Source organism: Venturia canescens, chromosome 9, assembly GCF_019457755.1.
Source record: "Venturia canescens isolate UGA chromosome 9, ASM1945775v1, whole genome shotgun sequence".
Classification (NCBI taxonomy): Eukaryota; Metazoa; Arthropoda; class Insecta; order Hymenoptera; family Ichneumonidae; genus Venturia; species Venturia canescens.
This window is the reverse complement of record NC_057429.1, coordinates 18,921,440-18,936,161: the sequence shown is the minus strand read 5'-3', so window position 1 is coordinate 18,936,161 and position 14,722 is coordinate 18,921,440. Positions and strand designations below refer to the sequence as shown.

The 14,722-nt window shown below is 39.5% G+C and overlaps 2 protein-coding genes across 3 annotated transcripts in view; one reads left to right on the top strand and one right to left on the bottom strand.

Moving 5' to 3' along the window:
• Positions 1-1,521: 1,521 nt before the first annotated feature.
• On the bottom strand, positions 1,522-3,692 carry RpLP0-like (ribosomal protein LP0-like). Its single transcript, XM_043428203.1, has 3 exons — positions 3,154-3,692; positions 2,089-2,630; positions 1,522-1,716 (listed from the first exon to the last, which is right to left on the bottom strand). Exons 1-3 carry the CDS (start codon positions 3,179-3,181, stop codon positions 1,579-1,581), a joined length of 708 nt encoding a protein of 235 aa, XP_043284138.1. The 5' UTR covers positions 3,182-3,692; the 3' UTR covers positions 1,522-1,578.
• Positions 3,693-3,949: 257 nt separating this feature from the next.
• 14-3-3zeta (tyrosine 3-monooxygenase/tryptophan 5-monooxygenase activation protein zeta) overlaps positions 3,950-14,722 on the top strand; it is a 48,718-nt gene continuing 37,945 nt past the window's right edge. The window contains exon 1 of one of the 2 annotated variants that reach the window (XM_043428202.1): positions 3,950-4,090. The gene's annotated coding sequence lies outside the window, so the exon portion shown is untranslated. The remainder of the gene's footprint in view (positions 4,091-14,722) is intronic. The other variant, XM_043428199.1, reaches the window with a different exon arrangement.

The following is a 14,722-nucleotide window of genomic DNA, read 5'->3' as shown; positions in this document are numbered from 1 at the left end:
TTTCTATTCCATCATATTATTGGATACTTGGAAATCAAACAAAAACCCCATAAACAACGAAATTGAATTTATTAAACCGATAGTTAGCGATTTCAGTTGACTGAATTTTAAAACCTTGATTTTTTGGGTCACGAGTCAATTAATTTTCGTGCCACTCTCATTTTCCTTTCATTTCAAAATAATACCGCTATTCCCGAAAAAAAAATGATTTATTATGTAAAAATAGTTTCACAAAACTGGATCGGGTTTGGTTTCAGAGAAAAAATTGGTTACGGATTTATTTTTTCTTCGTGTCAGATTTGCAGATGGACAGACGAGGACTGAGGAGAACGAATAACTCAAAAATCGGGCTCGTTATCGTCTTGTTCGGGTCTCGCGTTTCCTTCTGCAATATTAAAAATAATTTGCTATGAAAAAATTGTTACCGTCCACGATTTCTTAATGGCCAAATGCCAATTCAGAGAGATAATTTCATGTACTTTTTTGAGTTGATTTTGCTCAATCAAAATGAAATTTTCATTTCAATGAAGTTCAATAAAATTTTTGTCAATTACACAACTCGAATCGAATCGAAGTTACTATTTGTCAAAAATTTTCGGACGAGCAAGCTCGACAGTTTCATTTTTGGTGTAATGAAATGAAAATTTGCTCATCTCTGAATCGTTTATACCGTTGTAAAATATTTAAAAATCTTAACTTATTTTCCGTCCTTTGTTCCGTTCACCATCGTCGGTATCAGAAATTTCTAACGAATCAATCGATGTTGCGCTTCTCTGACGTTTCGGTACGACATCAAAGATGACTTTACGATCTGGACACTGAGTTTGACGGTCGTTGAACCAGTAAAGCGCCGCCTGATTTTTTTTATCGGCGTAACATTATTTATCTTTTTTCAGAAAACGCAAAAAGATTTTTCGAAAAAAAAAAAACAATTCCTTTTGAGACGAAAAACGAAAATGCTCACCCACAAAATTCCAACTATCCAAAAAATGGCCATTGCCATTGGTACACTCATAGTGAACAGTTTTTTTTCACTTCCTCTCGATTATGTGATCAAAATTTGAAAAGATAAAAATAAAAAATAAACAAAATTGTTATGGAAAACTAAAATTTAGACTATTCGCACTGAAAAATTTTCCCGAGATGTTGAACGTTCACACGTTCAATTGTCTCGAAAGGAAACTTCGTTCTTTTTTTTTCTTAATCGACGCGCGCGATATCTAACGTGCCACGATTTTCATGCTGCTAGCTACAACCTTTCACAGCAAGAATCTTATTTCAGCTTATCTCGAGGTCTCGAGAAAAAAACAAAAATAAGCCAAATTTTTCTAATGACTTTTCCATTACACCGTTTTTATCATTTTTACTTGCAACAATGATGGAAAATGAAAGATCGCGAAGAATAACTTTTCGGTTCCAAACCCTCCACTAATTATCAAAATTTTGATGAAGTTCTTTTAGGTTAATACGAAGTGTGTGTGTAAACGTGATTGAACTACGTTGAAGTTATCGAACGCAATCTTATGGAATATGTACAAATTTGTTTTTATTGTTGTCAAACTTTACATAACATGCGTTTCACGTTTCGTCCAAACCATCGACATCCATTTCTTGATCAGAATCCTCGTTCACAGCCAATTGCTTGAAACCTTTCTTCTTAGAAAAGAAACCTAGAGGTTTTAATTTGAAGGCGGCCAACTGTCTGCCAAAAAGTTTCTGTAAGAGAAAATCGTTGTTCTGGTTACGAAGGTAATAATATTAATAAATCGGAGCCATTCGCGCAACGCATGCAGGAAAAAAATGACGTAATCTCGGGTTCTATATATTCTTATGCATAGAATCGTAATTAGCCGAGAACTGGTTTAATTACTATAGATTACGAAAAATTGTCTTTGACTCTCGAAATAGACAAGCAGACAATATACAAACTTTATTTTATTTGAAAGGAGGAATAATTTGGTTCTAATATAGTTTTTGTACATTTTTTTCCCGTACATTTTATTTCGGTACTTAAAACAATTAGTTATATTGAAGACCAAAAATATTTACACTTTCAATTTCTCAATGTCATGAAAATTGTATACATACCAATATCCTTGCTTGTTCGGGCGTTAATTGATGTCCTTTTTTGCAAACTTCGTAATCTTTGATTAGCGTCACTACACCTTTTTGCAGAGCAGTTGGCATGCCTAATTGTCGCAAATGCGGTTCGATACTATGCGAGAAATCGGGCAAAGGACCTTCCGGAAGCACAATTGTTTCTTTAACAACAAAACCGGATCTTGCATAGTCCTCTTCTTCATATTGGTTCATCCATTCGAGAACTTTTGATTTGGATCTGTTAGTAAACAACAGTCCACATTGTCCCTTAAGAGCCAGGGACAATTTGTGAATTCCATCGACAACCTCCTCCTCAGGTTTCCTGCCCAAACCAAGCGCCATGATTTTATTTTTGGCGAAAAAAAATCTACTATCATTCCATTCTTCTCTTATGCCCTTTAGCTTGTTGTTCCGCATGTTTCGTACAGAAAACAAGAAAATGCGCTCATATTTATCGGCGCAAACTTTGATGTCGTTTATGATATGGTCCTTTAACGCTTTACCTTTTTTACTTGTTTTCGTGAGCGATACTGAAAAGTAAGAAAAAAAACGAACTTTGTTAGTCACATTGAAGGTCTGAGTTTCTGGCAATAATAAATTTATCTACAAAGTGTAGAAAAGACAAAAAGTAGTATGAAAATTGTAAAATATTTTGAATGTATTTGAACAAAAAGGAGAATATTTTTTAAATAAATTTGAATCCTGCATTCATTGATTACAAAAGCATTCAAAAGAATCACAGCACATGGTGAAATTTTTATTAGAACTTAAATATTCGAAAATTATTGAAATTATGAGGAGTTTCTTTTAAAATGAAATAATTCATGAAACTTAGAAAAATTATAAAATATTTTCAACTTTTTTATATTGAGAAAAAAGTGGGAAAATGCAATGAAATTTTGTACACAAAAGTATCCCAAGATTGTTTGAATCACTGGAAATACACGAAAACACAATTTGTCTTTTAGGTTAGAACACTTTGATTCGGTTCAAACTCATGCAAATCGACAGTTTTAAAAGAGAAAAAATGATTAAATTTTATTTCATTATTACTTTTCTTGTCTCTTTTAGATTTCGGCATTTTGTCAGATGTTTTGGAAGATTTATCACTTTTTTAATTAATCGTTTCGTTAACACGCTGACAACCATGTGCTCCACGAAAATCAAATTTTGGTACCGACAGTGTTGAGACACCACAGATGGCGCTCGCTACGACTTTGACGACTACGTTCCTTTTGCGACATATTTCCTAATCAATGTACTTTTGTCCCGAGACTGCAGTCTCTTGATGTCATTTGTCGAAAGACTCGTTTTGTAGTCATCATATCATATTTATTGATTAATTCAACATGGATTATTGATTATGAAACTTTTCTCGTATTACTGCGTTTTTCGAAATGTACAGAAACAAGCAGTAAATACTATGCAAGGGATTTTTGTAATTTTGCGGTTTTGGTATAGGAGCAAGAAAAATACTTATAAAATTGGAATGCGGCGTAACATTTGTTCTAAAAGGGAAATTAATAAATTACAGCGAAATGAGTAGTCAAATAAACAACCGAAAAGCAAAAGTATTTATCGTCAATCGTAAAAACGTAAAATAAAACAGGTGCATAAGGTAGAAAAAAAAACCAAAAACCGTTCTTCCAATTGAAGAAAGGGCTGCTAAGAATGCAGCAAAATTTTATCATACAGAAAATGATGTAATTAATTTTTAAACTAAAGATCACAGACTATTTCTAATCCAATACATTTTATAGATAGTATGAAACTAAGAAATAAAAATATGTGTAGGTCGTTAGGGCACGTTCGTGCGCCACTACAGAGTCGAGTGATGATTCAAATGGCCGGAAGTTGGCGCTGCGATCGCGGCCCAAAGATGGCAGCATCCGTTAGTCGAGGCAGTGCACTCTGTGAGATCGTAGTGGACGGGAGCCCATTGAAATACGCCGAAGCCTTGATTTTCCAGGCCGCTAATTGCACTCGAAAGGTGAGTCCTTTGATAATTTCATGCATTATTTGTAATAACCAGCGGTATGTGTTTATCATCGTTGTCGAGTAGAGCTCTCGAACGTAAATATGTTTGAAAAATGTGAAAGAAGCTAAACCGCAGTGTCTTTTTTTTCGCGATGGGCGAGTTAACGTAGCCTCGTGAGCAACGTTATAGCCATTCAATCCGCCGCCGGAGAGCCACGAGTCTTATAAAGCTCGGAATATTTGCGCCAAGTTATGAAAAACTAGAGAAAAACTCGTGGTAAATGTATTTGAGAAAAATGTCTGTTTTTTTTCTCTCATTCATTTTTCTCCCCTCGAAAAATTCGTCTCGTGTGAATTATCGCGGAAAATGACGCACGCTCTACGCACGATGCCGAGTTAGAGGAGTGTCTCTGTCAGCCATCTTGATTCTCTCGCCGGCGAGCACGCTTTTTTCCGTTCTTCTTTTTTGCTCTCTGCTCCTTATTACTCGATAACCCTTGATTCTAAGACTATTTTTGACAGAGCGATGGCTTCACAAGGATACGAATAGTTTCCTTTCTCCGAATGATTTGCGTATCCAAATAATGTCAATCAATGAGCGCAGAGAAAAAAATTTCTTCGAATTTTTTTTTCTTTTTCTCGTCAGTGTGCGTGTCGCTGCTCCTCTGTGTGAGAACGTGCTCTGACGTAGGAGGTACACGCACACATCGCGAGCTCGCGTCGTCATCAGAGACGTCAGGGGAGTGCCGGAGCGGCCATGTTGCTTTTGCGATCTATCCATGTATCTCTCGAACCGGCTGCGAAGAAATTTTTTATCCCAGCTCCCTGGGCACGAAAAAAGTGCTCTTCTTTTTCTCAAACTTCTTCAATTTAACAGCTCTTCTCTGTGCCGTGACAATTCTCTCGTTCGAATAGATCGAATTTCACTCGAATCGATTTCTATAGCGCTGCAAACTGTGCTACGCAAAACGTCGTCGTTCCGCTCGGAATCCAAGCAACCGTGATGGAAAAAAATTCCACAAAAATACCAAGTTTTGAGCGAATAATTACCAAACGATAGAAAGACACAAACTTGCCATTAAATTTCCATTCAAATCCTCTAGATTCTATCCAATTGCGTAATCGTTGCACGATGACAGAACCGAGATAACACTGTCCCATTCACAACATCAGCGAAAAAAAAACAAGCCTAAATAACCAATACAATCGCTTAAAAATTCGTGTTTTTAATATTTTTTGACACTTTGCCAACTTTCCTATCATTTTATTCAACCTATTTTTATCATTTCGTTCAAACAATTACGAGACAAAACCAGAAAAAAACATTCTTCAGTATTTAAAAATACACGATTCCTCCCCAAATTTCGGCACCGAAATAACGAAATTTTCATCTGACGAATTCGTTTTCACCAATGCCTGAGCCATTCCAGGTGTAAAAATATAAAAGCCTCGAAAAAGAGAGACGATTGCAAGTTCGCAGTTGGATCGATTGGACGAGCAGGTGTGGAAGTTCCTGGCGCTGTTTTCCAGTACTAAACGTCTCCCCGTGGCCATCTCTCTTTGTCTCGGTCCCTGATCCTCCTTCTCTCGTTCCGTATGTTGTCAAACGAGCTTGTTCGTCTCCCTCAGGTGGTCAACGCCTACGCAATATTTCTCGGAGGTCCATATACGGGCTCGAGGATTCACTCAGTGCCAATGTCTCAAATCTCTTTTTTTTTCCTCGTCCAGGGTGTCTAAGGACCTGAAAAGTCATGAAAATTCTTAAATGTCATGAAATTACACTCGGACCTGAAAAAATCATTAAATGTCATGAAAAATTGCCAAACAACCTGATTTTTTAAGATCTCTGCAACGCTCATTGTCATTGTCGATTTTTTGGTTTTCTTCAACATGATTTCAAAATTCGCGGGGTGGCGAGACAATGTCTGGTTCGTCAATACTCATCATCGGTATAAAAACGAATATCGAATGAATAGTTTGTAAGAAAAAAAAGATTCTTTATTTAAAAATAAAATATCATTTCTTTGTTATTTTTATTGAATTTTTTTATAATTAAGGGTGAATGATACAAAAGTCGAAATAATTAGAAATTGATCAAATTTGGTGATAATGTTCTTCAACATCAAGTGCGAAGACACAAATTTTTTCAAAATTTTCTTCTACTTAGTTATCGAGTAATTACGGATTAAAGCAGATTTCTTATGCCCGGAATGTATACCTATATATATGGAAACGCTATGCTTATACACGTGAACTTTAGTGATCAATTACTCGATAACTGTATAGAAGAAAAATCTTAAAAAATTTGTATTGTCAAATTTGGCACTAAAGAATATGTTCACCAAATTTTATAAAATTCTGATCATTTTGAATTTTTTTATGTTTTTAGCATGGTTTAGCATGGCAACATTGTATCGCCTGTGCAATATATCCTTAAAAGATGAATAAAAAGTATCAGAACCATAAGAAAAGTCATGAAAAATTCCTGTTCCTCGACTTAAAAAGCCTTAAAAGTCATGAAATTTCTGTTCTGGTTAAAATTAGACACCCTGTCGTCTTTTTTTCACTCGAGTAAGAGCCACGAATGAGAATGAGAATGAGAAAAGAGACAACGAGTGGGGACCAAATTGACGCAATGGATCGCCCTGCCCTTGTCATTTTTCTTCACTTACCTGTGCCGATTTCCCAGATTCAGTAATTTCCTCCACTTGAGTAGAAAAAACGTGAAAACGTTACAGTAGAATTATTTATTCCCCCTCGGGAAATCACCTTGATACAGTTTAAACGCAGCAGCTTCTTCGCCGGTACTCGGTTTCACCAAAATATATTTCCCCCCCTCCGGGGAGTGGATTGTTGAATTTTAAGCGAAAAAGTCCCGTCGTCGCTTCTGTATGACGCTGAAGTTTGCAACGTTGGAGTCCGACGAAATAATCTAAAAAAACTCGAATAATTCCAGTAAATCTCCAATTTTGTTTTCTGCCGAATTTGCAATTCGTTATTTTTCAAGCCACATCAGTGATTCGTGAAATAAAAAAATGATTAATTATCAATATTTTTTTCGTTCATTTCGTTGGACTCCAACGTTGCAAACTTGGGAGACGATATCTGATTATAAATAAAATTGATCTCGCAGCTTTTATAATGCAAGAATCTTCGATATTTTCAGATTATCGTTTATTTATTCGAGGAGCTTCGAGACGAGTGTTGTTTCAAAAATAATTCTTTCACATCGCTCGTCGATTGTTCACATTACGTGGAAACTATAGGAGTGTATCGAAACCCCTTAAGGACATTTGGTACAGGCTTGCAATGTTGCCATGATAAACGGTGCTAAAAAGACAAAAAATTTCAAAATGATAAGAATTTTATAAAATTTGGTTAACATATTCTTTAGTGCCAAATTTGACAATACAGATTTTTAAAGATTTTTCTTCTGTACAGTTATCGAGTAATTGCGATGACTGAAGTTCACGTGTACAAGCAGAAGAAAATTTTGAAAAAAATTGTCTTTTCGCGCTTGATGTTGAAGAACATTATCGCCAAATTTGATAGATTTCTAATTATTTAGACTTCTGTACCATACGTCGTTAACATCGAATGAATTTTCATGGTTGTGAGCAACGATTTGAGCACGACAGATGGATTTTATCCGTTCGTTATTTTGTTTTCAGTAAATATTATGTTCCTTTCCAGCAGTAAAAGTCAGATTGAAAATTCTGACTTGAAATTTGGATCTGTAGTTGCAGCAGCGACTCGAGACAAGTACATTTATAAAAGCGAGTTTGCTCCAAGACCACCGGAGCGACTGCGTATCCAACTGTTTTCGAAAACCTTCAAAATTCGTTTCCTTAACCCTACACCTCATGTGCCTTTTTTCATACCCTCAACCTCATGACCGGGGTTTGAACGCACCCCACTCTTTTTCTGCTTATAAATCCGGTCCTACGATGCTAAACTGACTTTATCCTACACCATTTTCTTCGTTTTTTTATAACGAAAATAATGATGTACGATAAAACTAATTTCAATTGAATTTATATATTAAAAAATCCGTCGATAATCATTCGATAATGTCGCTTGTTGGGACAGGAGCGTAGTTTGAAGTTCGCGTGGGGTGTGCTCACACCCCAGTCATGCGTTCTAGGGTCAATAATGGAATAATGGAAATGTTAAAAGACCGAATGCAGAGGCCAACACGCGTGAAAACTCGTTGGCGCCCGTGCCAACGAGCAAGGCGACTTCGAAGCCAACTTTCGGGACACCCGATAAACGTAACTTCCGGAATCGATTGACCTGTACATCTGCGCGTATGGGTGTGTGTGCCTCGTCGTACGTTGGGAGGCAAACAGTAACGTCTAGCCCAACCGGGGGCGTTTCCGCTTGGTCTTCTCTGCAAAGGATCCTCAACGCAGTTTTTATTTCCCCACACTCACGGTGTCTACCTCGGCGGTGTTAGTTGCCTTCTCTCTCGCTCACAGTCTCGCTAAAACTCGCTTTATTTCTCTCCCACGTGAGGAGGAGGCCTTTGACAAGCGAACCGTCGATCTTTCATCGTCCTCCGTCGACTCGTGTCAGACAATCGATAGAACCAACCGGTTGTGTTGGCTTCGGAGTGTCGCGGTTTCGTTTGCTGCTTGGAACTGTATCGAAAGATGGAAAATGGGAAGAAGCGATCGGGGGACCCATGGGAGTTGGAAATTTCTCGGTGCTTCCAAGAGTTCGCGATCGTTATTCATCCGGGAAAATGATTTCTAGAACAACGACGCGTTGTCGTAGGCTTCGAAAAGCCTAATTTTCCGGTTATAAAATTAGAAAAATTGGCTTGATGATCTTCATCTTCGGAGATGAGTCTCGATACGCGATGCTCGGAGGTTATACAACCAGCGAGTTATGTATAACCGGTCTTGAACCTCCTCCGGAAGTGCCTGGCGCTACGCTCTTTTCCGCTTCGTTTTGCATCCTCCCTCATGTTTTTTTATCGTTCTACAAACTCGCCTCGAATAATCGGAGATAGGATCTGTGCTAGGAGACTGCACCGCAGTGGGAACAAAAACGTGTGAATCACCGCGTCTTTCATTACGGGGCAGACGAAGGCTCTGACCTCGTTCAATATTCGTCATTCCCTCGCAACGCGTAGGTCAAACATCGACGATGAAGCGAAGGAAAACTTGTCTCGAATGAATATTCCACGGTGTGTCGTCGAAGAATGGTCAGTTTGCGTGCTCAAGTTTTTCCAGTACGGATTCAACTTGCGGAGCTCGAATACGGAAATTATTCAACGTTCATCGGATTGAAGGAATCCCGAAAACGAATTGCTCTGTCGGAATCTCCGTTAGTCGATTTCGGATAAAAACTCCTTCACAGGAACAACGCGCTGTGTACTTTTGTTTCTGAACATTCTCCAACTATCGGAATTCCAATTGTTTTCATTTGCTGATTGAACGGACTTGCTCCTCGGGCATCGCGGCTCGGTAGATCGAGTGTTTTTCAATTCATCAAATTTTACTTCAGTCAACGAATTTCATTGCGTTCGGAGGGTTCGGTGCTCCTCTGAAAATTCCGCTGGATCAAGAATTTATATTTATTTCGGTGTATTTTTGACAGAACACTCTTTGTCGTTGACAGCGAGGGGAGCAATCGAAGAAAGCTGCACGTTGAAGGGCAGCTTTGAATCCGTCGATATAAGGAGGTGAACGAATTTAATTCGACCGAAATAAGCTGGCCAATGTCGAGCCAGCGTCCCTTTCGTGTGTCGTCGCATTTACACATAATCGGCCGGAGTATGAATGAAGCGGATCCGGCCGGAGATCAGTCGTTCCGTTTACTGTCTTAGTTATTTCGTTGTAACGCGTTGAGAGAGAAAACTGTGCCGAATGAAGTATTGTTTTTCTCTGTCGAGCGTTCTTCTCCACCGGACGTTTTCCCTGCCCCAAGGCCACACCTCGTGCACGTTTCCACCGATGCCTACGGAACGCACGCACACGGAAGTCTATTTTTATTGGTGTGGCGTCCGAGTTGAGAGCCAATGCAACATTCTCTCGGTCCCACGCTCACAATCGCGTCCGCGATTCTCTTCGCTAAATCGTTCATTCACGGCTCACACTTTTCGTAGCAACCCTCTCGTGAGCCTTTTTTGGAGGAGAACGACGAACAACGAAGAAAATGAAAAATAATGACGCTCGGAGCGAGTCTCGTGCTGGCCAATCCAGAGGGAAAATTTTAATGATCGTTTCCCCATTAATCTCGATGCACAATTTACGAACTCCACATTTCACCGGGCGCAAGCCTCCTCTCGTCTAACCCTCGTTAAAAATGAGCCTTTTCGACTTTGTCACGCCACAGCCTCGCTCATCCGACAATTACTCTCTTAACGCTGTACTTTTACGTCCGCGACACACGTACCCGCACACCAGTGTTTCTCGTGTGCCTTCGCGTTCGCGTTTCTGCGAGGAATTTCACGCCGAATCGACGACGGATGCACGACTCTCGCTGCTCTCCATTTTTATAGTTTCACATTCATCGAGAGCAGAGAGCCTCGGCCCTTTGACCCACACAATCAATTTCGGACGACGTGTCTGATTGTACGGTTCACCTCGAACCCTGCCACGCGTGTGGGGCTGCAGTCTTTCAATTTTTATGAATTTCTACTCGACCTCAAGATTTAAGGAAGTTGAGGCTGTACAGTCATTTTTTTTACCCAAAGGTGATGACCTGTACCTTTCAAAAGTTAGGCCAGTTTACAGTTTAGCAATGTTGCATACACTTTGAAGAAAAGTCGGGGAAAAAAAGACGAAAAACTGGTGAAAGCTCAGTCGAAAACACGAACAGTGACGATCCTAGCCTCAAAAAACTGCACGGAAAACAGATTATTATTAATATAATCTCAGCAAATCTCCTAATAAATCTGAAAAAAATTGACATTATTCGGCAAGCCTTGCTCATGTTGCCCAAAAAATTTCATATTTTTAGCATCATTTTTAATGGAGATATCACCGAATGTGTCTTGACTTCCATAAGATTACATGTTATTTGGCCCAAATTGTTATTGATTTTTCTCAGCAACGACGCTCCTAAACTGTCTGAAAATTTAACTGATTTTTTTTACACTTCACTTTATAAGATGCAATCGGTTTAAAAGCGGTAACATCATTTTCATTCTAATGCCTCAACTTCCTTAAGGAAGTTCGTCTGGTAATCGAGCTAACAAAGACATTTCGATCAAAAAATTTGAATACAGTAATGAATAATAAGCAAATGTCCTGTCCAGATTTTAAGGCCCGAGGATATTAACACGATCTCGTGAAATTTGCAGGCATTGACGAACAGGCTTGCACAAACTTCCACAAGTGGTAGAAAAATATCTGAAGAATATGCTTACTGCTTCGTAAATTCCATTCAATACTTATAAAGTTCACGTTCATTAATGATTTTTCTCACGAAAAATTGTGATTATTGGGAGTTCGACTAATGTGTTACTTTCATGATGGCAACGTTTTCCGACCGACGCAACTCGCGCCAGGAACTTGCAATAAAATATGAAGGAGGGGTGAAAAAATATTGATGCAATTGATAAAAACTCGTTTTTTTCGACTACGCTACTCGCGATCATTTTTCCTTCGACTAACTCGGTACCAGACGAACTTCCTTAAAAGATCAGGATTCAAGTCGATAAAAGCACAAGTTTGGGTCGGATTTGTTCCACTTTTTGCAACATTTGCGAGCAATGAAAATAAATGAGGAGTTATGAGGATCGAAATTGGGTTAATTTAGCATGAAACGCCTGTTGACGGTCACCTCTCGAAGCTCGCTGAAGTAGAGCTCATCAGTGTCGGTGCTCGTCCGTGTGTGCGCGCGTCCGTTTGTAGGAGTGACCGCGTGCCTAACCGGAAACGTGACGGACTCGTCACCGGTGCGCTCCAGCCGCAATTACGTCTCGACGAACCTGAGGAAATTGACATAGTCCGTCTATCCTTCATCCTTCCTATCTCCGTTCTCTGCGGTTCAAACGCACGTCACGGCTCGACGTTATTTTTCGTAATAAAATGGATCGCAGCAAAATCGAAACCGTAAAAGCGAATTTTAACAAAAAAAATTGAACGAACGGTCTTCATTTTTAATTTATTCAAATTTCAATAAAACTTGCTTCCTGTCCAGCTTTTTTGTGAATTCAACTGCTTTGCTACTCTGCTTCTCTGTTCTCGACTTGTCGAAAATTCACTCAATCCGTCGTAGATGTTTTGAGGGACGAGCTTTCATTGCGACGTTTTGGAGCAGACATAATAACTTTAGAGTCATTATTTTACTTGAACTCTCCCACGAGATGCGAGCAACGTGCACCGGCATAGCGAGCCCATTGGAATCGCGGAAAAACGATGACAATGAACAGCTAATTCTCGAGTCTCAACGTCACTCTGTAAAAGCGATCTTTGTGCTGGCTGACAGCAGCGTTTTAGCTCCAGAAATTGCATTCGTCTGTCGGAGCCAGTTTCATGATTCAACGCATCATAAAAATTCACTGTTCCGTGAAAATTTCGCATACGAAAACAAACAATTTACTTGCTTTCATGGAAATTGGAATCTCGTTCGGTAATAAACTTCAGAATTTCTGATCGTTCTCTCGCTCTTATTATTTTCACGGCCATTTTTCAAGCTCCATACTTTTCGTGCGATCTCTTTGTGTCCACGTCCATCAATCTACCCACGAGTTCGTGTACGTAAGCACATACTTAAATGCGAACGTTTGCCATGATAAAGCGAGTTTCACAAGAGCAGCGAGGCAACGATCCATCAGCCCACTAAATGGAAAGCTGAAACGACGAAACTGCAAAAAAACCGTTGTCGCGATCGATTTCCATCGACAAAAGATCCTGTTTATAATTTTTTTCGAAAACAGTCGGCCTATGAAAAAAGATGAAGGGTGCAGAGCTTTTCGAATGTAGTTCACGTTTTTTTGACAGTTGACAGAATAAATAGCCTGGCTGGGAGTTTAAACGTTTTCGGACTTTTCCCAGAGAAAAACCTGCTTGAAACGACGCTGAAGTTTGCAACGTTGGAGTCCAACGAAATGAAGGAAAAAAAAAACATTTGTAATTCACCAATTTGTTTATTTCACGAAGTATCGGTGCAGGTTGAAAAAATACAAATTGCAAATTCGACAGGGAATGAAATTGAAGAATTACTAGAATTATTGGAGAGTTTTTTTTATCATTTCGTTGGACTCCAACGTTGCAAACTTCAGCGTCATTGCTCGAAGATGATCTTGAAATCCAGACAAATCATCCAGTGCTGGCTTCGAGCTCACGGAGCTCGAAGGAACGCTAATCGATTCGAGCTCGGAATTAGTATTCTCGGGGGTCAAGCAGAATAAAAATTGATCGAAAATAACATGGGGCTGACGTAACGCAGGTGATTCCACGCCCAAACTGCTCCATTGAATTTTTCATGCTACACCATTTGAGGTAGCAAAATCGAATGCAAAATCACTTCTGTGCACTTTCAGTGATGTTAAAATGTGAGCGTTCGACTAGCCCAAACGATCCTGAGGGGTCTTGGAGTCGATTAAGTCCGAGGGTTTTAATAATGTTGGCAAAAGAAGGTAATCACTTCGAATGAAGGTGGAAGAAATAACAGTTCTATTTTGACGTTCAGGGGATTTAAAAGAAGGATCCTCGGGCACTCCGAGTCCCTGCTTCGATAAGTGAGTCCATCGCTCTGCCTATGAATCTTTTATGGTAGTTCATCGATCGTGATAGCAGAAAAAAGAATTTCGTTGAAATCACTTTTAATCTACTTGGGCAGTTCTCAGTCTCGTTCATTGCGAAGTAATTTTTTCCTCTCCAGTTCGATCGATATTCCACTCCCGGAGCTTTTCTTCCTCGCAGTTTTATAGTTCTTTCTCGTCCTCGCCAACGATTTTTCGCTCTTTTTGTCTCTCGTGCTTCTCCATGCTTGACGAAGCCCTGTCAGACTCTCGATGTGTTTTATGTGCCCCGTTCTCCGTTTCGTGATGTTTGCTCGTATCCTTCCGCGTCCTCGAGCAATTTTCTTGGGTCAACCTCCGGCCCTTCGGAGAGAACTGGTCACTACTCGCATCCTCCACTGAAATTCTCTTCCTGTATTCGGTTTCTCGAACCTCCTTTCGTGGCCATCGCTGATGCAACTTTTTGACAACTCGTCCCCCGGATTCAAACACAATTTTCATTGTTTTTTTTCAATAGTGAAGATTCTAGTGGAACGTTTGTATAAAAACTGAATAGTGAATGGACAGAAACTTCTCACATTCTGCTTTCAGCTCTCTTTCAAAAACTCCCAAAGGCTCAAAACCAATCGCAATTTCCCCATCGACTTCAAATACACTTCTCGTCGTGTTCGTCTCTCATTATATCTTCGAAATCTTGACATGGACGATTGTGCAGCCAACCCCCTCAAATACCGATGTCCACTTGGCAATATTCTTTCTCCTTAAAAATCCTCCGCTTGTTATGAAACAATAGAAGTTCATCAATTCACTTCAGCCCAACCGCGCGAGACACCTGCCTCTTGCAGAATGTTCTAAGAAATATCATCGGGAATCCCATTGCTCGATGCAACTGTTGCGATCTCGTTGATAATCATGAATGCGAAATCCGACGAAAATGGATGCGCA